We start from the raw sequence: 24,639 nt of genomic DNA, 5'->3' as shown, positions 1-24,639 counted from the left end.
TATAAACACACAGAAGTGAACTATTGAACATCTGATATCAGCTCCTGCCTGCCCCCTGTGATTGCTGCCTAGGAAGGGATGGTGAAGTGGACAGGACTTGTGGTGGTGACCTCCATGTTTCTGCAGGATGCCTTGTACCCCATGGCCCCTGCTGGGCTCCCTTAAACTAATTATAAAAGTGACACCATGTTCTTAGACTGCTTTGTAAGTTTTTGTTCAATAGTTTTGAGCACATTGGTCTTTTAACAAGTTGATGAGTTGTGAATTGTCTTTTCTGCAAATTTGTTTGGGACAAATTAGCCTAGAGCTCTGGAGCCTCTCATTGACTCTGAGCAATTCTATGCACACAGTGGGGCCCCTGTACACACTCGTAGCACGATTCAGCTCATCTGCTGGGCTCAGTGGATGGGGAATCCTGACTGGCCCAGAAGGGATCATTCACCTACTGTTTCTGACTGTCCGTAGCCTTCATGGAGCAGAATCCCTGCCTGTTTTCTCCACTGTTCTTGATCCTCGGGCTTCAGGGCCTCCCCACCAGTGAGGCAGTGCTGCAGAGTGGGGAACCTGAGACTGAGGGGAAGGAAAGGTGTCAACAGAGCTTCAGACTGGGCTTGGGTGCTCTTCCCCCTTCCCAGTGTGTTAGAGGCTCATAACATTGTCATCTGGATCATTCAATCTTCTGCTTCTTCACTTTTTTACTTGCCTTCTGGGCATTTTACTAATGGTCAACTCCAAGCAGAAGTCACTCACTTCCTATCAGTCCCTGTTGACACTTTTGGCAGGAGAAGGTGGTGGTGGTGTTGAGGCTAATGGGTTAAATCAGGGAGATCAGGATTGAGTTTGGATGTTGATGTAACAAGTGGGAGAAAAGTGTGCTTAGAACATGTTCTCAGAATTTTATGTGTCTAAGAGGAATATTTTTCTAAACTGTAAATGCTGAGAGATAAGATCTTAAGGATATGTGAGAATGGTAATAGAACTGTACCACCTACTGTGGAGAGTGGCCTCTGTGAACTGAATGGCTTTTGTGTCTGGCTAGTGAAAGCAAGTTAGGGGTTGGAAATGAATTGCTCAGGACATCAAGCAAGACAGGCCTTCATGTAAGAAAAGAAAAGAAGGATCACAGGCAACAGCCCTGAGAGAAGGCATTTTGGAGAGAACAGAAGTCTGCTGTGAACATTTGCCTTAGTTTTCTAGGCACATTGGGTGATGAAAATCCTCTCATTCCTCATGAAAATTTCCATAAATAACATAAGAACTATCACAAAATAATGATAGATTCCCTGAAGGAAATGGGCAGAAGTGATTGAGGTCTTAGTACCAGCCTGCATGGGGCCGAGCTGGGCCAGCTCTTAGGGATGAGGGAGGTGGCAGGCTTCCTTGTCACCCTTTCCTGGTACATACAGAGCCAGTAGTGATGGATAGGAGGGCTGGTTTCCTCATTCTTGAGCTTAATCCAAAGTACATAAAATGGGCAGAGTCTCCAATAGAGTCAGGAGTTATGCCTTGGCTGAATGCCCACTGGGTTTGGTCACCACCTCAGGGGTATTGCAAAAAGTGGCTCTGATAAGAGCTTTAAAATGCAGCTGGAAACATAATTCAGCCAGATGGAGGGTTCATGAATACAATCAAGCTGTATTTCAGTTATCTTCATAAACTGAACAATTTTATACTGTAACTCTTATGTGTAAAACAGGTTAGCTGTGATTTTGAAGTAACCATTTCAATTTCAGAGTTGCTAAAAACAGGTAAACAACCATGAGGATCAAAGAGCAGATTTCATGTTAGTTAAAAATTAATCTGGAAACATGGGGAAATGCAAAACTAAAATTACATTATGATACTACATACACAGCAGATGGGCAAAAATCAAAACTTTGGCAATAACAAATATTGCCAAAGATGTGGAAAAATGGAAATTCTCCTTCCCTGCTAGTGGGAGCATACATTGGCTCAATACTTTCCAAAATAAGGTGGTAGGGTACAATGTCAGTGTGACCTAGCAAATCCTTTCCCAGAGAAGTTTCACAGAAATGTGTGTTTACATGTTTATGTACATGTGCAAGGATTCATTGCAGCATTAACCTTCAATAGCCCCAAACTGAAACCTACCCAAATGCCCATTAATAGAACTGATTAAAAATGTGGTACTTTCATAAAATGTATTATTATCCAGCAATGAAAATCAACCACGGCATTATGTAACAACACGGACACATCCTAGAACCATAATACTGAAAAAAGAAGCCAGATATTACAGAAAAATGTATGATTACATGAACTTCATAAGCAAGTAAAATAGAATAACTTGTCTAGGGATATTTCCTTAGGAGGTAAACTATGAGGGAAAATAAGAAATGAACATCATAAAATCAAAGATAGTGGATTCCTTTAGTGGAGATGGAGAGGCATGAGTTGGTCTCCGGGGTGCAGGCAGTGTTCTATTTTGTGACTTTGGTGAGTGGTTACATAGGTGTTTTATTTTCAATGATTCAGTAATCTGTAAATGTGTATCTTATGTACTTTTCTGTAGCTTTCTTTAACAACACAACTCCCTGAGTGTTTTATTCTCTCTCTCTCTCTTTCTCTCTCTCTCTCTCTCTCTCTCTCTCTCTCTCTCTCTCTCTCTCTCACACACACACACACACACACACTAACACAGAGTATCCCCAAAGAACCATAGTTAAAAACAGACTGCAGTGCATCAGGTACTTAAAGTCCTACCCAGAGATTCTTGTTACTTGCCACAGACCCCTTTGCATACCTGGTGAAATTTTGTTGCAGAATCGTTCGAAATACAGAGGGTACAGCAAGGCATTGGGTGATAGGGTATTTGAAGAATGTCTAGAATGTGAGGAGAGAAGAAATTTTAGTTTACAATTAAGATTTACAATATGGATCTGTTATTAGTATTTCAATTCTGATCTCTCCTCTAGGAGAGCCCATTTATTCATTAGTTCTTTCAGTCTGCCTAAATTGAGCATGAATTTCATACATGGCATGTGTCAGGTACTATCGGGGGAACACAAGAAAATCTAAGTTGAGGGAGTAGGCAGAGAGGGGATAGAGGGAAAGTTTTATTTTGTGAATTTAAACAGTAAATTTTTAATTTAACATTTTTGGTTTTAGTCACTAGCTTCCATCTTTAGTAAGAGAGACTGAAACTAAGTAAATTTAAAAGTTTATTATTAAAAAAATCACAAAAGAAGTAAGTATAAAATAAATTAAACAATGAAACTTTCAAATGCAGGGTTTGGGGCAAATTTGTAGAATTAATACTTTGAAATAATTCAAGCTTAAAATACACTGAGACTTTCAGGTCACCTCTTGTAGGGGAAGGAGAATTAGACTGGGTGGAGTAAGGTGAAAGGTGGATTCAGAGTTGTAAGCCTCAGAGACTGGCAGCATGCAGGCAGAAAATGATGGAGAGGCAGATATTGATATAGGGGTAGGGGATGACAAATGGGAGGTGCAGTTTCAGGTGCTGGAGGGATGAAGAGATGAACTTAACCAACCAGCAGAAAAATGTGGGGGAACTAGCCAGGAGAGAGAAGACTGGACAGTTTTAAGAGCCACCTGAGTAGATGTGCCTGCTGGAGAAATGGATGTGAAGGAAATTGCTTAAAAGGGAGGGAAAGAAAGTGAAGGGCAGAGCTTTGGAGGACTACCGTGTTGAGGAGTAACCTGGGGGGAAGAGGAGGCGACTGTAACAAGTGGAGAAGGTTCTATGGAGCAATTTGATCTTCGGGGAGGAAAGACAGGGCTGGTTCAATGTGTATCAGGGTAAAGGGAAGGTATTTTTAGGATGAGAAACTTTCAATACAGTTCAGGACTGAGTGAGCAGAGCCAATGAAAAGTAAGAGATTGCAAATAGAGGAGAAAAGGTTTAATGAGTTAAAGATTAATAGAAAGGGGCTCCGGACAGAAGAGCAGGGACAAGAACAGGATCAGCAGCAGCTGTCAGGAGGGAACTGGACTTTGAGAGGTGAAGGGGAAGGTCTGCCTCTAAGATAGAAAGCAGAGGAGTGAGTGGACACACAAAGCCAATTCTCAGGTGAAGACAAGTGCAATATATGGAAGGAGTTCATGCTGGTGCCCTCAGTTATTATCTTGATCTATGCATGCCAGCAACAGCTACCACTTATTGCATGTTTTCTATGTGCTAGTTTCAGGGCTAAGCACTTTACACACCTTTCCTGTATCAACTCATTAATATTCCCAACCATTTTGGGGAGGTAGTAACCATTAGGACTCCCATTTTACAGATAAGGAAACTGAAGGTAAGTAAACCACTAATAAATTCAAACATGGGATAAGAAATATATCTGTCATATTTCAAGGCCTCTGTTTCTAACACACCATTTAATTGAGCAGCCACACACAACATTTATACACATTTACACACACATGCACATTTACACACTAGCTACCTGGCCCTGGTAGAGCCAGGATCCAGGTTCCAGGAGACCTGAGCTTGTTCTGGTTGCTTTCATTTCTCCAAATGTATGTTCTACTTCCCAAGTCCACAGAGTCTGACCCACAGGTCTAGGGACAGATTTGGAACATGTATTCTCTTCAGGGTTACATCTTGATGTGATTCTGATACAATGATTGATGCAGTGCTTCACACTTTGAGAAACCCAGAGCCAGGGTATGCTAAGAGACTAAATAAAGTATTTCTCAGTTGGGCCCAGCTTTTGAGCTCAAAATGAGTTTCTTCTGGGAGTTTGCAGATATTAAAATGTTAGTCTTCTTACCTGCACAATGACCTTGGGGTCAAACTGGGGCAGATGGTGGACAAAGACTGTAGACCCTGCTGTCCATGGTTCAAGCAGGGACCCCAGGAGAGCCACAACCCATCCTGTGTCTGACAGGCACCAGAAGATATCAGTTGTGTTCAGCTGCAGTAATTTCCTGCTAACTCAAAAATAGCATGGGGGTCAGATACTATTTTGACTGTTATGCTACGCACCCGTTCTCTACACCCCTGTTCCCCCAGGGTTTGTCTACTCAGTTGTTATCGTTAGCACAGATACCAATTTTTCACATAAAGCCTTCTCTTCCTCTTGGTGTGGTTAGTAAGTTAGAAACTATTTGAACGTGGGCTGGTTTGAATGTTACTGGTTGGGGGAGGCAGGGAAGGGAGAAGAGTTTGGTATAAAATTGATTATATGGTTAATCCAGCCTTAGTCTGTGTGTTTGTTCCAGGTTAGGGCAGTGGCTTTCTGTGGCTTGGTTCCAGGTATTATTATTCCATAACAGCTTGTGATTGGGAAATCTTATGCCTGATCTGTGCACAATTGAGGAGAGGAGAGGACCTGTCCATAGGGTCACATTCATGGAGCATTTTATCTTTCCCCACCAAACCCTGGAATCACTGACAGGGACACAGGGGCTTGTCATTTGTGTGGTTTGCAGAATGCCTGCTGTTCCCACCCACATCTCCTCCACACCTCCTGTGAAGGTGCTCAGGCAGGACCCAAATGTGCCTCCTTTGTCATTCAGATGCCTCTGTCAGCAAACACTCAAAGAAAGCCTATACTTCTCACACACCTAGGGGTCTGAACCAAAGAGAGCAGCAGGGATAAACAGGATGGGGTCAATTCCACCAGCAGCTCCTTTCCCAGCACATACACGTACATGCACACACTCAACCCCAGATCTGTGGCCCAGCTTCTACATTGGTGCCCTCTGTCCTACCATGAAGGGAACAAGGATCGCAATGCAAGTCCATGGCTGTGCTTTGCCATCTTCGGGAAGCCTGTGGTCCCACTGGTGAATAAGATGACCATTGGGTCCAGGGTCTTTGACTTAATACAGGTGTGATTTGGGGATGCTGAACTGCAAAGGAATTCAATACAAAAGATAGAAGTCATGTTTCCTGTTTTTCCATCCTCTGGGGAAACAAAAGAAACAACATGAGTCTTGGAGTCAGAAAACAGGAGTTTACAGCTCCCATTATTAGACATCAAATAAAGTTTATAGGTGACTCGGATAGCTGGACTGACATTTCTTCAACGTAAGAAGTGAGGAAATATGATGGATTATTTTGTTTTAATTTAACAAACATTGAAATGGTGTTTCCTATTATTCCACACAACACTGTAAACAATTTACAAATAAGACCTCATTTAATCTTCAGAGGAACCCTAAGAGGTAGATACTGCTTTTATGCCCATTTAGCAGATGAGGAAACTGAGGCTCAGAGAGGTTAGGTTACTTACCTGAAGACATATAGCCAGCAAGTTGCAGAGCCAGGATTCAAACTCAGACAGTCTGACCCATACAATATGCTTTTAGCCACACTGCTAACATTGTTATTTACACAAAATAGCTTTACAGGAATTTAACCTCACAAACTTGATGATGAGGGGTAGGAAAGAGAAAACTAGGGAGAATGAGAATGAAGGAAATGTATGTACATGTCTGTCCTGGCATGAGCTTGAGGTGGTAGGTAGAATCCGTAGTTCCCTGTCTGCCTTAATTGTTGGGGAGCTTCTCCTAGACTGAGGGTCTCTTTCTTGGGTCTATTATGATTGTAAATGCAAGCTTCCTATAGAGTTCAGCCAGAGAGACTGCAAGCAATCCCAATGCTGGAGAAAGCACTGTCTCTTTTTGAGAAATGACACTATACTGACTCTAGGCAATTTCGGGGAGTTTTAATGAGTATTTTTGTTTAAGCTATTTTCATTTAATTCTCTGACTTTAGAATATAGAATCACATGTGATTTCACTGTAATAATTGCCTTTTGGGATTGAAGTAAAGAGCTTTAAATACTGTGGAGTTATCACAAGAAAACAAATCCAGCATGGTTTGTGTGGGAAATGAAAAATGCCTGAAGGCTTGGAGAATCAGAGTTTTGGAGGTGGAGTGGGTCTTCCTTACCTCCAACCCTTCCCTAACTTTCCTCACAAGGTGTCCCTATAGGTACCCAACCCCTAGGAGATGGAAAGTGCTTGCTTCCAAAGCTACCTGTCATTTTTCTCTCAGTCTCAAGTGTCAACTTAAAATTTCATTTTTTATGATGAATAATCCATTGTATATATGTGTCACATCTTCTTTTTCCATTCATTTGTTGATGGGCATTTAGATTGTTTCAATGTCCTGGCTATTGTAAATAGTGCTGCAATGAACACTGTGGTACATATATCTTTTGGGCTTATGGTTTTCACAGTATATATATTACTCAGCCATAAAAAGCAATGAATTTGAGTTATGTGTAGTGAGGTGGATAGACCTAAAATTTGTCATACAGAGTGAAGTAAGCCAGAAAGAGAAAAACAAATACTATATGCTAACACATATATATGGAATCTAAAACAATGGTACTGATGAACCCAGTGGCAGGGCAAGAATAAGGATGCAGATGTAGAGAATGGACTTGAGGACAACGTTAGTGGGGGGCAATGGAGAGGCTGCAATGAAGTGAGAGAGTAGCATTGACAGATATACACTACCAAATGTACAATAGATGGCTAGTGGGAAGCTGCTGCATAACACATGGAGATCAACTCAATGATGGGTGATGACTTAGAGTGCTGGGATAGGGAAGGTGTGAAGGCATTGAGGGAGGGAGGGAATATGGGGATATATGTATAAATACAGATGATTCACTTTGTTGTACAGTAAAAACTGGCACAAAAGTGTAAAGCACTTATACTCCAATGAAGAGAAAAAAAACTTCATCCTAACCTTTAACTCAACTTCTTTAGATGTAAATTTTTATATAAATATTTCAGATTCCCCACCTACAAAGAAAATGCAACACAATACCTCTCTGACTTTACACATCTTCTTTGTGCAGGGGTGATTCTATTTTAGTGAGAGAGGCATAGAAGTTCAATATCCTTATTTTATAGATAAAACAATTGCAGCCAAAAGAGGAGAAGGAACTAGCCCAGGGTCCCACCTCAAATCAGTGACATAACTGGGAAGATAAACTCAGACCTGGTGAGCTTCCTCCCACTGACTGCTTCTCTGCCAGCACTTGGGAGTGAGTGGTCTTCTCCTGCCATTCCTCAGAAAGCACATTCATCAGAGAAGAGACTCACTTAATCAGTGATCGGAAGTCCAGCCACCCTTTATGGCTGTGGTCAGATACCAGGAGCTTGGTTTGCAGAGCAGGACACTCTGAAGCCACAGAATCCACCACTGGGGCAAGAGTATCTGTGGTCACGATGCCCTTGGCTTTAGACACTTGGAGTCGGTAGAGAATGTCGTTGGCCTTCATCTGGGTTGTCCCTGGCATGAAGATGATCCCTAGGGATGAGAAAGAAACAGCTTGTTGTGGTTTCTCTTTCACAACCTCACAACCATGGGCATCAGACCTGGTTTATCTGCAGAGAAATCCCCTAAGCCCTGACTGTGCAAGGTGTGGTCCAGAGCATCAACACCCCTAGGACACAGAACCTCACACCCCACTCCAAGCTTATTGAATCAGAATCTGCATTTTTCTCCAAGTTATGTCTATGCACATGAAAATTTGAAAGCCTGTCCTAAACTTTACTGCTCTAGATGGATCTAGCCAGTAGACAGTTGGGTCCTTCTTTACACAAATTTACAGGGGACCTGGGAAAGACACAAATAGGACAGTGTCCCTGACACTGCCTCCCTGCCCCCATTTTTCTCCTCTCACTTCCTTCTCTGTCATCTTGAATCTCTTGTCATCTCTTGCCTTCATTCCTCATGTCATCTTGAATTTCATCTCTTTCCTTCATTCCTCATGCCCAAAGATAACTACAATGTCCTTTGAACTTTCCTACCTTCCCTTCCATTCTCCATCACCAACAATTAGTTCAAGTCTTTGTGTACCCTTATTGGATTATAATTTCTCTCTCTACCAGATGCTCTGTCCTGAATCTTCCTACTACCACCTTTCTGTATTATTAGCCTGCTAGACACCATGAAGCACTGACTTTTTCCCCTCCACATCTCTTCTCTTCAGTAACACCTGTGCCCTCTCTCCTGGAAAACACAACATCCCCATCCTGACACTGAGGGCACTGTTCACTCTCCACCTTCTCTCCCACAACTCTGTTCTCTCTTTCAAAATGGCCATTCTTCATATGGGCTACTCCTGCTCCTAAGCACTTCCATGTGCTGTGCCCATTCTTGGAATTTCCGCCCACTGCTTCTACTCCTCTTGAATTCTTCATATCCCAAATGTCTCAACTCAGGTCTTGCATTTCTCATGGACCATCTCTGAACTACACAGATGATATGGCTTCTCTATAATTCCTCAACCACTGCTCTTAGTTCTTGACCTTGGTGGATTCATAAACTATTTATGAGAAAATGTGAGAGACAGAATGTATGAGCAAGAGCATGGCATGTTGTCTGAGCATACATGATAGAACAAATGAAGTGATTCAAAAAAGAATCCAAGAGTCCCATACTGATTATATAGATTAATGCATAGATAAGCAATTAATAGGGAAAGGAAAATCTCTACAGAAGAATGCCAACTTATAATTATACAGGGAATGATAAAAATGGAAAGTCCTCATATAAAACCATCACTAAAATATTTAGTTCAGTCAAGAATCATCACTGGATGCTCAAAGCATAAGGTGAAAAACAGTTGGGGAAGAGGATATTCACACTGTCCCATAAATACCACATGACCATAAAGGGAAACTGTACCTTTTCAAAGGTGGATACTAACTTTCTAAAGTGATAAAACAATATCACTGATGTTGGGAGGAACCAACTTTATATATCCCTGATGTGATGCACCCAGAAAGACACAATATTGCCCTTATTGTACTTGTGCAAAAATGTTTAACCTGAGTATAATCATGAAGAAGGAGTCAGAAATACAAGCTTTGAGGGACCTTCTGCAAAACAACTGGCTTAGACACTTCAAAAAATGACATTGCCATGTAGACAATGTAGAGGTAGAGAAACATTCTAGATAAAAGGAGCCTGAGGAGATATAACTACTAAATGCAGTACATGATCCTCAGTTGGATTTTATTATTATTTTTTCTTTTCTTTAATTTTGGCTTTATTGGGTCTTCATTGTTGCATATGGGCTTTCCCTAGTTGCAGCGACCTGGGGCTAATTTTCATTGTGTGCAGGGACTTCTCATTGCAGTGGCTTTTTCTGTTGTGGAGCTCGGGCTCTAGGCATGCAGGTTTCAGTAGTTGTGATGCAAGGACAAAGCAGTTGTGGCTCATGGTCCCAGATGATCCTCAGCATATGGGATCCTCCCAGTTCAGGGATCAAACCCATGCCCCATGCATTGGCAGGCAAATTCTTAACCATTGCACCACCAGGGAAGTCCCTGGATTTTTGATTTAAACAACAACAAAAAAATGCAATAAAGGACATTATTGGGACAATTGAGTAATGTTGACCTTGGATGTATATCAAGTAGCTATGGGTTGGCCAAAAATTTCATTTGGGTTTTCTGTAACATCTTACAGAAAAATCTGAACAAATATTTTGGCCAACCCCATATATTACATCAGGGTTAAAGTTCTTGTGTGATACCTCTATTGTGGTGATGTGAAGGAAAGATCTTGGATCTTAGCAGATTCCTGCTCCAGTGTTTATCTGGTGTTTGTATGTGTCACAATGTCTGCAACTGATTCTTAAATGACTCACTGGGAGAGAGGGGCTCAAATATGGCAAAACATTAACAATTGATGAGTCTTATAAAAAATAAGAATGTCTGAGGCTGTGTCAGAGAAAGTGTGTGTGTGTGTGTGAGAGAGAGAGAGAATTATGACATTTTGTTTGAGAGAGCGTGAGTATAAATGAGAGAATGAATGAGAAGGAGTGAAATCATATTTGAGGGAGTCTGAGAAAAAGAAAGACGTGAGGAAGACAACACTGGGGGAAAGAGCAAGCACCCAGCATATCAGGACCAGTAGGCTCCTGGCAGCCCTGAGGTCCATGTGGGTCACTGACCTGTTCGGATGCAGCCCACAGTCACCAGCCACCACTCAGGCACTCGGGGCAGAATCAAGGCTAGGCGGTCTCCTTCCTGGAGGCCACAGGTCTGGGTGAAGATGTTGGCTGCACGACGAGTTAGGTCTGTCACCTCTCTGAAACTCCACTTCACTTCATCCCCTTGATCATTCACCCACCACAGGGCTGGGTTTGGACCTCTCTTGCCTTCCTGGTTAAGATCATATGCCACATGTTACTTCCTGCTTCAAAGGAAAGGGGCACTAATTTGGCCCATCCACTACTATATCACATTCCAATGTGAGTGTAGCTCAAGGACTGAGATCCCATTTTCACGCATTTATAGAGCCAAGAGAAGTTGGTGGGAGATGAGATCCAGCTGACTTCTTCTGGTCTACTGTAACCCTCACCTCTTAAGTCACATAAAACCATAAATAGCCTTCATGTCACTTATTGAAGACAAATTATTATATCCCCATGTGTCTGTCTTAGTTCCATATGGACAGTAGGTTACTCTCTGTATCTCAGTTTTCTCACCTATGAAAATGATATAATAATACTACCTAGAATGTAGTAAAGTTTAAATATTTTAAGAGCCTAGGTGTGTATAACAGTGCCTGGTACATAGTAGGTACTCAATAAAATTACTGTTGTTATTATAGTTACAACAAAATAAAAGAGGGTATTTTAATTCCTGAATATTTGGGGAAATTATTTTTAAAATTAAGGTACCTCTAGAGGTGGAAGAAGTCAGGGTTGGAAGCACCAGGCCTTTTTTCCCCCTCACAAATACACTGAGTAAACAACAATAGACAAAGATATCTTCATCAGAACTTAGAAGCAGTCACAAATATGCAGCAGTCATCAAATGCCCAAACAATAAAAAGTCATAATCAAAATGGTAAGAAATTTTGTGGTGTTTTTGCATACTCTTTCACCACCCCATCTCCCATGTGGTACAGTGCAGTCAGGAGGCAGGCACCCAATTCCCAGCCCCTCCCTTAGGACAGATGAAAAAGAATAGAACTTGTTTGCAATGTTCTGGCTTGTCTGGAGCCTGCTTTAGGGACTGGTTTCTGTCTTGACTGACTTGGAGCTCAGAAGAAAATGATGGCATATTGGAGGTATCTGAAAACAGTGGCAGATGTCACAGAGTTGGGAAACTGTAGCCTGGTGGTTACCTAGGGATAAGAGACTACAGACTGAGAAATAATAGAACATCTAAGTCCTCAAGACGAAGCAGGTATGAGACTTTTAAGACAGTTAACACAATTAAAAGCAGCCATGAATTTTGGAAAACTGGAGAAAAACACACATGCACAGGCCTAGGAAAGACACATGCAAGAGAAGACCTGAGAAGACCTTACATTTTCATAATGGCACATTACTGAAGGTCTTTCCCTGCATGGAACCAGTCTGCAAAGACTTACAGAGGTGGCTATTAAAAAAAAAATCCAATTCTTAACAACAGATCATAAGGTCTACAAAGAAAAAGAGAAGCAGCCTATTCAAAATAACAACATTAATCCCCAGAAATTAAACCTAAAGAGACATATGATGCAGTTGTTAGACAAAGCTTACTAAATGATTCTCTTAAGTATGCTGAAAGAGCTAAAGGAAAACACAAATAACCAAAGCAAATCAGGAAAATGATACATGAACAAAATGAGAATATCAACAAAGAGATACAAATTATAAAAAGAACCAAACATTAATTCTGGAGCTGAAAATACAATAACTGAATTGAAAATTTCACAAAAGGACTCAACAGCAGACTTCAGCAGGGAGAAGAAAGAATCAGTAAACTCAAAGACAAGTCAATTAAAATTATTGAGTCAGAAGAGCAACAAGAAAAATACATGAAGTAAAGTGAAGAGAGCCTATGGAGTTTATGGGGCAAATTCAAAGAGACCAGTATGCATATTATGGGAATATTAGAGGGAGAAGAGAGAGAAAAAATGGAGCATAGAACTTATTTGCAGTAATAATGGCTGAACACTTCTCAAATTTGAGGAAGGGCATGGAGAGACAAATACAAGAGCCTCAATGAACTCCAAGTAGGAAAACTCAAAGATGCCCATAGAGAGACATTACAATAAAACCACAAAAGACAAAGACAAAGAGAAAATCTTAAAGCAGCAAGAGAAAAGTGACTCATCAAATGTAAGCATTTCTTAATAAGATCACCAGTGGATTGAAGACCATAAGGCAGTGAGATTTTATACTTAAAGTGATAAGGAAGAAAAAACTCTCAACCAATAATTCCATATATAGCAAAATTGTCCTTCAAAGTGAATGAGTCACTTTGCGGTGTACCTGAAACTATCACAACATTGTTAATTGGTTATACTCCAATATAAAATAAAATGTTTAAAAAATGAGAGAGAAATTAGGACATACTCAGATAAAAATAATATTGAGATAACACATTAACCTTAGACTTTCCCTACAAGAAAAGCTTTAAGGGGTTCCAGTTTAAATGAAAGGACATTAGAGAGTAACCTAAATACAAAAGTATAAAGTTCTTTAATAAAGTTAGATAGAGACAAATATAAAAACAGTACTGTTATAATTTTTAGTTCATAACTTCACTTTTTATTCTTTCACCATATATAAAACACAAAAGCATAATAACTAATTATAAAACTATTTTAATGGGGAGATAATATGTAAAGATGTAGTTTGTGAAATGAATAAGATAATATGAGAAGGGTTGAGGGAACTGCAAAACAGTAGAGTTTCGTATGTTAACACTGTTATGTTGTTATTAGTTTAATATAAAGTGTTATAATTTAGAGGGTTATATGTAATCCCCATGGTAACCACAAGGAAATCATCTATGGAATATATACAAAAGGACATGAAAAGAAACTCACAGCATATCAGTACAAAAAATCAACTAAACACAGAGGAAGGCAATAAGGGATGAACTGAGGGACAAAAAAGCTGTGATATCAAGGAAACAACAATATGGCAATAGTAAGTTATCTTGATCAGTAATTATTTTAAATGTAACAATGAAATTCCCCAATCAAAAGAACTAGATTGGCAAAATGGATTAAAAAAGACAACAGGTTTTTGTATATGCTGTTGACAAAATTGTTAACTCCATGTGATGGATTATGTTAAAACAAAACCAAAAAAACTTTCAGAGTATTTTTGCAATAAAAATCTCATGATCCAATATCAATTTAGAAAAGCAAAACCATATTTACATTAAATCCACATTTATGTATTAGTATCCATTCATTCATTCAATATATATTTGCTAAGTTCTCACTATTTCTTAGGCTCTCTTTTTATACCAAAATGATACAATAGTGAACAAGACATACATACACACATGTATGCAAATGGTTTTAAATGTTTATGGACAATTTTCATTTTTTTGTTTAAATGTAGTCTTTTATTTTCCCCAAGGAAAAGAATTATTTAAAGTTTTCATTGTTGTTTATTTCCCAAAATAAAACATATTCAGGGTAAAATTTCAGTCAATGCACAATGTTACTAACAGAAAAAAAAATCTTATGATCAGAAAGAATTCTTCAAATTGCTCATAACATTTTCATTTCCTGAAGGTCAACACTGATCATTGTTTGGTTTATAGTCTTCCAGCAGTTTTTTCCCTACATATGTGCAAATATGATCCTACCGCCTTTGCCTTATATGATTGGAAAAAATGAGTGTGTCTCACCTGAGATAAGATTTATATAGACACATACATACACACACAAATAAATGTATATATACACACATTTATATGTGTATATGTATACACACACATATATATGCACACATATAAATATACATATATATGCCCATGTAAACACACAAATATATATGTGAGATATATATATATACATATATATATATATATACACACACACACTCATATCTATGGAAGAATCAGTGCTATGAAAAAGTTCTTCCCTAACAATTTAAGGAAGTTAGCAAATGCAAATGATTACTTGTTCACTGTCTATTTAAGGGGAACAGAATATGTAATATTTCTGTAGGATTTTATAAAATGATAGAAATTCTGGGGTATCAAGGTAAAAACAATTGTTGCTTTAATTCAGAAAAAGTTTAGACTCATAACTTTTGCAAATTGAAGAAGATACTGCTTAATCAGTCATGGGTTTTTGTGCTTGGAATTAATGTGATAATGTGACATTAAGATTAGCATGTTTTTGGAGATGGTTCAAGATGGCAGAATAGAAAGACATGCATTCACTCCCTCTTGCAAGAGCACCAGAATCACAACTAACTACTGAACAATCATTGACAGGAAGACACTGGAACTAACCAAAAATGACACTCCACATCCAGAGACAAAGGAGGACCTTCAGTGAGATGATTGGAGGGGCACAATTGCAATAAAATCAAATCCCATAACCACTTGGTGGGTGACTCAAAACCTGGAGAACAGTTATACCACAGAAGTCCACCCACTGGAGTGAGGGTTCTGAGCCCCACATCAGGCTTTCCAACATGGGGATTCGGCAATGGGAGGAGGACTCCTCAGAGAATCAGACTTTGAAGGCCAGCAGGATTGATTGCAGGGCTTTCACAGGACTGGGGGAAACAGAATTCCTCTTGGAGGACACAAAATGTAGTGTGTGCACCAGGCCCCAGGGGGAAGGAGCAGTGACCCCATAGGAGACTGAATCAGACCTATCTGCTGGTGTTGGAGGGCCACCTGCAGAGGTAGGGGGTGGCTTTGGCTCATTGTAGGGACAGGGACACTGGTAGTGGGGGTTCTGAGAAGGGCTCAATGGCTTGAGTCCTCCCAGAGGCCACCATTAGCCCTGTCAAAGATCCTGCAAGCTCCCGTGCTGGATCACCTCAGGCCAAAACCAACAGAGAGGGAATGCAGCCCCACCCATTGGCAGACAAGTGAATTAAAGTTTTACTGAGCTCTGCCCACCAAAGCAACACCCAGTCCTATCTACCATTGGTCCTTCCCATCAGGAGACACATGCACAAGCCTCTTAGATAGCCTCCTCCACAAGAGGGCAGACAGCAGTATCAAGCAGGATCAGCAGTTTTTCATTGTGTGGAACTGAAAACCACAGCCACAGAAAGATAGGGAAACTGAAAAGGCTGAGTTCTTTGGCACAGATGAAGGAACAAGATAACCCCAGAAAAACAACTAAATGAAGTGGAGATAGGCAACCTTCCAGAAAAAGAATTCAGAATAATGATACTGAATATGATCCAGAACTTTGAAAAAAGATTGGATGCAATGATTGAAAAGATGCAAGAAAAGGTTAAGAAAGACCTAGAATAATTAAAGAACAAACAGAGATAAGCAATACAATAACTGAAATGAAAAATGCACTAGAATAAACCAACAGCAGAATAACTTAAGCAGAAGAATGGATAAGTGACCTGGAAGACAGAATGGTGAAAATCACTGATGTGGAAAAGAATAAAGGAAAAAAGAATGAAATGAAATGAACACAGCCTAAGAGACCTCTGGGTCAACATTAAACACACCAACATTTGCATTATAGGGGTCCCAGAAGGAGAAGAGAGAGAGAAAGGATCCGAGAAAATATTGGAAGAAGTCATAGTTGAAAACTTCCCTGACATGGGAAAGGAAATAGTCACCCATGTCCAGGAAGCACAGAGTCCCAGGCAGGATAAACCTGAGGAGAAACAACCAGACACATAGTAGTCGAATTGACAAAAATGAAAGACAAAGAAAAATTATTAAAAGCAACAAGGGAAAAATGACAAATAACACACAAGGGAACTCCCATAAGGTTACCAGCTAATTTCTGAACAAAACCTCTACTAGCCAGAAGGGAGTTGCATGATATATTTAAAGAGATGAAAGAGAAGAATCTACAAGCAAGAATACTCTACACAGCAAGGATCTCATGCAGATTTGATGGAGAGATCAAAAGCTTTACAAACAAGCAACAGTTAAGCGAATTTCAGCACCACCAAACCAGCCCTATAATAAATGCTAAGGGAACTTCTTCAAGTGGGAAACACAAGATAGAAAAGGACCTACAATAACTAACCCAAAACAATTAAGAAAATGGTAATAGGAAAATACATATCAATAATTACCTAGAATGTAAGTGGATTTAATGCTCCAACCAAAAGACACAGACTGGCTGAATGGATACCAAAACAAAACCCATATATATCCTATGTACAAGAGACCCAGTTAAAACCTAGGGATGCAAAGAGACTGAAAGTGAGGGCATGGAAAAAAGATATTCCATACAGGAATGAATAAAGAAGATGTGGCACATATATACAATGGAATATTACTCACCCACTAAAAGGAACAAAAATGGAATATTTGTAGAAACATGTATGGACCTAGAGATTGTCATAGAGAGTGAAGCAAGTTAGAAAGAGTAAAACAAATAACATATATTAATGCATATATGTGGAATATAAAAAAATGGTACAGGTCAACCAGTTTGCAGGGTAGAAATAGAGACACAGATGTAGGGAACAAGCATATGGCACCAAGTGGGAAAAGCAGTGGGTGTTGGGGTGGGACGAATTGGGAGATTGGGATTGCCATATATACATTATTAATAAGAATATATATATATATACACCAAGTTGTACACTTTGCATATATGCAATTTATTGTATGTCAATTATATCTCCATAAAAGTTCCAAAAAAAGGATTAGCATGTTTTCAAGAAGATAAAACACAAGCTTTAAACTGAATATGAGATTTAAAGTCTTTGTTTCAATCATTATTTTTAAGCTCTTTATTGGAATATAATTGCTTTACACTGTTGTGCCAGCTTCTGCTGTACAACAAAGTGAATCAACTGTATTTCTACACATATCCCCATATCCCCTCCCTCCAGCAACTCTCTCCCACACTCCTTATCCTACCCCTCTAAGTCATCACCCATTATTGAGTTGATCTCCCTGTTTTATGCAACAGCTTCCCAATAGCTTTCTATTTTATATTTGGTAATGTATATATCTCAATGCTACTCTCTCAATTCCTCCTAGCTGCCACTTAACTCTGCTCTCCATGTCCTCAAGTCTGTCCTGTATGTCTGCATCTTTATTCTTTCCCTGTCACTGGGTCCATCAGTACCATTCTTTATATTCCATATATATGAGTTAGCATATGGTATTTGTCTTCTCCTTCTGGCTTACTTCGCTCTGTATGACAGACTCTAGGCCCATCCATCTCAGTACAAATATCTCAATTTCATTCCTTAATATGGGTGAGTAATATTGCATTGTTTGTATGTGCCACATCTTCTTTATCCATTCATCTGTTGATGGCATTTAGGTTGATTCCATGTCATGGCTATTGTAAATAGTGCTGCAATGAACATATGGTTTTTGTTTCTTTTTGGATTATGGTTTTCTCTGGGTATGTGCCCAGTAGTGGGATTGCTGGGTCATATGGTAGTTCTATTTTTAAAATTTGAAGGAACCTCCATATTACATTTCCACCAGCAGAGCAGGAGGGTTCCCTTTTCTCTGCACCATCTCCAGCATTCATTGTTTCTGGATTTTTTGATGATGGCCATTCTGACTGGAGTGAGGTGATACCTCATGTGGCTTTGACTTGCATTTCTCTAATGATTAGTGATGTTGAGCATCTGTTCATGTGTTTGTTAGCAATCTGAATGTCTTCTTTGGAGAAATGTCTATTTAGGTCTTCTGCCCATTTGTGGATTGGGTTATTTGGGTTTTGGTATTAAGCTGCATGAGCTGCTTGTATATTTTGAAGATTAATCTTCTGTCAGTTGCTTCATTAGCAAATATTTTCTCCTATTGTGAGGGTTGTCTTCTAGTCTTGTTTATGGTTTCTTTTGCTGTGCAAGAACTTTTATGTTTCATTAGGTCCCATTTGTTTATTCGTGACTTTATTTTCATTATTCTAGGTGGTGGGTCAAAAAGGATCTTGCTTTGATTTACATCACACAGTGTTCTGCCTATGTTTTCCTCTAAGAGTTTTAGAGTGTCTGGCCTTACATTTAGGTCTTTAATCCATTTTGAGTTTATTTTTGAGTGTGGTGTTAGGGAGCATTCTAATTTCATTCTTTTACATGTAGCTGTCCATTTTTTCCAGCACCACTTATTGAAGAAGCTGTCTTTTTTTCCATTGTACACTCTTGCCTCCTTTTTCAATGATTTGTTGTCCATACGTGCATGGATTTATCTCTGGGCTCTCTATTCTGTCCCATTGATCTATATTTCAGTTTTTGTGCCAGTACCATACTGTCTTGCCCACTGTAGCCTTGTAGTATAGTTCAAAGTCAGGGAGCCTGATTCCCCCAGCTCCATCTTTCCTTCTCAAGATTGCTTTGGCTATTTGGGATCTTTTGTGTTTCCATACAAATCATAAAATTTCTTGTTCCAATTCTGTGAAAAATGTCATTGGTAATTTGATAAGGATTGCACTGACTCTGTAAATTGCTTTGTGTAGTATATTTATGTTCTCAATGATGATTCTTCCAATCCACTAACATGGTATGTTCCTCCGTCTGTTTGTATGTCCTTGATTTCTTTCATTGGAGTCTTATAGTTTTCTGCATAAAGTTCTTTTGCCTCTTCAGGCAGGTTTATTCCAAAGTATTTTATTCTTTTTGTTGCAATGGTAAATGGAAGTGTTTCCTTAAATTCTCTTTCTGATCATTCATTGTTAGTGTATAGGAATGCAAGAGCTTTCTGTGCATTAATTTTGCAGCCTGCAACTTTACTAAGTTCATCAATTAGTGCTAGAAGTTTTCTGGTAGCTTCTTTAGAGTTTTCTGTGTATAATATAATGTCATCTGCAAAGAGTGACAATTTCACTTCTTCTTTTCCTATTTGGATTCCTCTTATATCATTTTCCTCTCTGATTGCTCTGGCTAAAACTTCCAAAACTATGTTTAATAATAGTGGTGAGAGTGGGCACATTTGTCTTGTTTCTACTCTTAGAGGGAATGCTTTCAGTTTCTCAACATTTAGGATGATGTTGGCTGTTGGGTTGTTATATATGGTTTTTATTATGTTGAGGTAACTTCCTTCTATGATCACTTTCTGGAGAGTTTTTATCATAAATGGATGTTGAAATTTGTCACGAGATTTTTCTGCATCTGTTGAAGTGATCATATGGTTTTTATCCTTCAATTTGTAAATATAATGTATCACATTGATTTGTTTGCATATATTGAAATATCCTTGCATCCCAGGGAAAAAATACCACTTGATCATGGTGTATGATCTTTCTAATGTGCTGTTGGATTCTGTTTGCTAGTATTTTGTTGAGGATTTTTGCATCTATATTCATCAGTGATATTGGCCTGTAATGTTGTTTTTTGTGGCATCTTTGCCTGGTTTTAATAGAATGAGTTTGGGAGTGTTACTCCTTCTGCTATATTTTGGAAGAGTGTGAGAAGAATAAGTGTTACCACTTCTCTAAATGTTTGATAGAATTTGCCTGTGAAGCCGTCTTGCCCTGGCCTTTTTTTCATTGTGAGATTTTGAATCATAGTTTCAATTTCAGTGCTTGTGATTAGTCTGTTCATATTTTCTATTTCTCCCTGGTTCTGGCTTGGAAGATTGTACTTTTCTAAGAATGTATCCTTTTCTTCCAGGTTATGCAATTTATTGGCATGCAGCTACTTATAGTATTCTCTCATGATTTTTTTTTTATTTCTGCAATGTTGGAAATACAATTTTCATTTCTATTTCTGTTGATTGTGTTTTCTCCCTTTTTTTCCTGATGAGTGTGGCTAATGTTTTATCAAATTTGTTTATCTTCTCAAGGAACCAGCTTTTAGATTTATTGATCTTTGCTATTTTTTCCTTCATTTCTTTTTGTTTATCTGATCTGATCTTTGTGATGTCTTTCCTTCTGCTCACTTTGTGTTTTGTTGTTGTTGTGGTTGTTCTTCTTCTTCCTCCTCTTCCTCCTCCTCCTCCTCTTCTTCTCCTCCTTCTCCTTCTCCTCCTCTTCTTCTTCTTCTCCTCCTCCTCCTCCTCCTCCTCCTTCTCCTCCTCCTTCTTCTCCTTCTCCTCCTCCTTCTTCTCCTTCTCCTTTACCTTCACCTTCACCTTCTCCTTCTCCTCCTTCTTCTTGTTTTAGGTGTAAGGTTAGGTTGTTTATTCAAGATTTTTCTTGTTTCTTGAGTTAGGATTTTATTGCTATAAACTTCCCTCTTAGAACTGCTTTTGCTATGTCCCATAGGTTTGGGGTCATCCTGTATTCATTGTCATTTTTTCTATGTATTTTTTGATTTCCTCTGTGGTTTCTTCACTGATTTCTCTGTTGTTTAATATCATATTGTTTAGCCTCCATGTGTTTGTATTTTTTACAGGTTTTTTTTCTATAATTGATATTTAGTCTCATGGCCTTATGTTTTGAGAAAAGTCTTGATACAATTTCAATTTTCTTGAATTTACTGAGGTTTGATTTGTGACACAAGATGTGATCTATCCTGGAGAATGTTCTGTGTGCACTTGAGAAGAAAGTGTGTTCTGTAGTTTTTGGATGGAATGTCCTATAAATATCAATTAAGTCGACATGGTCTAATGTGTCATTTAAAGCTTATGTTTCCTTATTTATCTTCTGTTTGGATGACCTGTCCATGGGTGTAAGTGGGGTGTTAAAGTCTCCTACTATTTTTGTGTTATTGCCGATTTCCTATTTTATGGCTTTTAACAGTTTCCTCATGTATTGAGGTGCTCCTATGTTGGGTGCACAATTGAGTTATCTCCTTCTTGGATTGATCCCTTGATCTCATTGTGTTGTGTCCTTCCTTGTCTCTTGTAATAGTGTTTACATTAAAGTCTAACTTTTCTAATATGAGTATTGCTACTCCATCTTTCTTTTGACGTCCATTTGCATGGAATATCTTTTTCTAACCCGTACTTTCAGTCTCTATGTGACACTAGGTCTGAAGTGGGTTTTTGTAGACAGCATAAATAAAGGCCTTGTTTTTGTATCCATTCAGCCAGTCTGTGTCTCTTGGTTAGAGCAATTAATCCATTTACATTTAAGGTCATTATTGATATGTATGTTCCTATGACCATTTTCTTAATTGTTTTGGGTTTGCTTTTGTAGGTCTTTTCCTTCTCTTGTGTTTCCTGCTGAAAGAAGTTCCCTTAGCAATTGTTGTAAGGCTGGTTTGGTGGTGCAGAATTCTCTTAACTTTTGCTTGCCTGTAAAGCTTTTGATTTCTCTGTTGAATCTGAATTAGATTTTTGCTGGGTAGAGTATTCTTAGCTCTCTATATTTTTTTTCTTTCAAGACTTTCAGTATATCCTGTCACTACTTTCTGGCCTGCAGAGTTTCTGCAGAAAAATCAGCTCTTATCCTTACAGGTTTCCCCTTATTTGTTATTTGCTGCTTTTCTCTTGCTGCTTTTGATTAATATGTGCCTTGATGTGTTTCTCCTCGGCTTTATTCTGTATGGGACTCTTTGTTCTTCTTGTACTTGATTAATCATTTCTTTTCCCATATTGGGGAAGTTTCCCATTATAATCTCTTCCAATATTTTCTCTGATCCTTTCTTTTTCTCTTCTTCTGGGACCCCTATAATTCGAATGTTGTTATGTTTAACATTGTCCCTGAGGCACTGAGACTGTTTTCCATTCTTTTTATTCTTTTTTCTTTTTCCTGCTTTATGGTAGTTTTTCCCCAACATTCTATATTCCTGCTAACTTACTTTTGCTTCTCCCTCAGCTATTCTGCTGTTGATTCCATCCAGAGTAATTTTTTTTTTTTTGTAATATAAATACATATATATTTTTTTCTTAACTAGGAAGCAGAACACTAGACAATATGACATAACTGGTCGGATGGCATAAATTCACTCTGCCCTGCCCCAATGTGTGAGATGGAGGACTGCATGGAGGTCCACAGTAGAAGAGCTTCCTGGGTACATGTAAAGTCCTCTCCATTCCCACAGCACCAAACAACCAGAGGGCCAGTTGTGGTCAGCACTGAACCTCTGTGAACTCAATCCCTACAGGTCAACATACTGACCCCTGATCTGCCCGAAAGAGAGAGGCTGGCGTGGCACACGCTCTGCACAGCCTGGCTGGAGGCCAGGAGCAGAGAGTGTGGCTGCGCAGACGCGGCTCCCTCACGACACCAGCTAGGTGAGGGGAAACAAATGTCTTCAGTCTCTGAAGCAAGTGCCCTGGAATGGCGCAGACCCTCCACAGAACAGCTCTGATCCTGGGCTGGCATCGTCCTTCCCTGGAGGCAATTGCTCTCACCGCAGGTAATAATCGATCGCAGCAGAGAAAGCAGCAAAACCTCCGCAACCAATGACCCCAGCCTTTAAGCCAGCTCTGAAACCAATGGCTCCTCCAGTGATGCAGCCACTAATGACACTGTTCTTCCAATCTGATTTTCCTCGGTAAGATTCTACCAAACACTCAGTGCAAGAAAACATGGCGCCCACAATGGCAAAATTTTTGGCGTAGGACATTCCTCTCTGCCCCATGTCTTTAAGGACTTCTCTTGCCGTAGGCGTACGGTAAGGATCCTTAGGGTCAAAGCCCACATTGGTATCAATGCCGGCGGTGAACACCCCAAATGCACCTCCCAAGACAAATCCTCCCACGCAAGCCAGCGCCGCCTTGAAGGCGCAGCTTTCCATCGCCCTCTCGATCATCTTCTGCTCCTCACTCTTGGCCGGACTCGGGATCCCGCCCAGGCTCCCAGGCTCCAGGAGCCGGGGCTGACGCTTGTCACCCACCAGGTACTGCAGAAGAAGGCTGTACTGCAGCGGGGCTTCGGCGGAAGCCGCCGCCTCGGTCGCGGAGCCCCCGGCACTGGGGGCCGTCGCCGCCATGACTGTGGCTGCCCGAGAAACCTGGCGTCCTTCTTCCCACAGCAGATTCCTCCCCAGAGTAATTTTAATTTCAGTTATTGTGTTGTTCATTATTGTTTCTTTGCACTTTAGTTCCTCCAGCTCTTTGTTAAACATGTATTTCATTTGCTCCATCTGTGCCTTAATACTATGTCTGAAATTTTGGATCATCTTTGCTATCATTATTCTGAATTCTTTTTCAAAAAGACTGCCTATCTCATCTTCGTGTGCCTGGTCATGTGGGATTTTACCTCTATCTTTCATCAGCTGCATCTTTCTGTTTTCTCATTCTGTTTAATTTACTGTCTTCTCCGGGGTCATAGTTACTTATATCTCTATTGTCTGTCCCCAGTGGGCAGGTTGGTTCAGTGGGTTGTGTAGGCTTCTTGGTGGCGGGGCTGATGCCTGTGTTCCTATGTATGGAGCTGAATCTTAAACTTCTGATGTGCAGGGCCAAGTCTGTTGGTGTGTTTGGGTGTGTCTGTCAGCTTAGTATGACTGTAGGCTGTCTGTCTGCTAATGGGTGGGTTTATATTCTTGTCATGCTAGTTGTTTGGCTTGAGGTATCCAGCACTGGCGCTTGCTGGCCTTCGGTTGCATTTGGATCGTAGTGTTGAGAATGAAACCTCTGGGAGGGCACTTGCTGATTAATATTCCATGGGGTCAGGAGTTCTCTGGTGTTCCAAAGTCCTGGACTCAGGTCTGCTGCCTCAGAGGTCCAGATCTGACTGCTGGCCAGGACACCAAGCCCCTTGAAGCTGCACAGCATGGAGAAAAAGGAAGTAGAAAGAGAGAAAAGAAAAAAAGAAAAAAAATGGAGGAAAGGAAAAGAACAGACAAATCCCCCAGACAGGTGGTAAAACAACTCTAAACAGTCAAAATCACACAAGGAGATGTGCACACTTGC

General features: G+C 39.9%; 2 protein-coding genes across 4 annotated transcripts in view; both read right to left on the bottom strand.

Moving 5' to 3' along the window:
• The window catches only part of LOC130861118 (acyl-coenzyme A synthetase ACSM1, mitochondrial), a 78,349-nt gene that overhangs the window by 22,706 nt on the left and 31,004 nt on the right, over nucleotides 1-24,639 (bottom strand). For all 3 annotated transcript variants that reach the window (XM_057749688.1, XM_057749690.1, XM_057749689.1), the window contains 6 exons: nucleotides 10,917-11,127; nucleotides 8,053-8,260; nucleotides 5,701-5,841; nucleotides 4,758-4,917; nucleotides 2,765-2,844; nucleotides 447-570 (listed from right to left, as the gene is read on the bottom strand). In XM_057749688.1, the coding sequence (XP_057605671.1) occupies nucleotides 447-570; nucleotides 2,765-2,844; nucleotides 4,758-4,917; nucleotides 5,701-5,841; nucleotides 8,053-8,260; nucleotides 10,917-11,127 (924 nt within the window). The remainder of the gene's footprint in view (nucleotides 1-446; nucleotides 571-2,764; nucleotides 2,845-4,757; nucleotides 4,918-5,700; nucleotides 5,842-8,052; nucleotides 8,261-10,916; nucleotides 11,128-24,639) is intronic.
• On the bottom strand, nucleotides 18,487-24,481 carry LOC130861119 (mitochondrial import inner membrane translocase subunit Tim22-like). Its single transcript, XM_057749692.1, has one exon. It carries the CDS (start codon nucleotides 24,003-24,005, stop codon nucleotides 23,130-23,132), a length of 876 nt encoding a protein of 291 aa, XP_057605675.1. The 5' UTR covers nucleotides 24,006-24,481; the 3' UTR covers nucleotides 18,487-23,129.

The sequence above is a fragment of the Hippopotamus amphibius genome, chromosome 9 (genome assembly GCF_030028045.1).
Source record: "Hippopotamus amphibius kiboko isolate mHipAmp2 chromosome 9, mHipAmp2.hap2, whole genome shotgun sequence".
Taxonomy (NCBI): domain Eukaryota; kingdom Metazoa; phylum Chordata; class Mammalia; order Artiodactyla; family Hippopotamidae; genus Hippopotamus; species Hippopotamus amphibius.
This window is presented reverse-complemented; position numbering and strand designations above follow the sequence as displayed.

What these genes read in the sequence shown, in the direction of transcription:
- LOC130861119 (XM_057749692.1), bottom strand. Translation starts at nt 24,005, where the DNA reads ATGCAGCTGATGAAAGATAGAGGTAAAATCCCACATGACCAGGCACAC.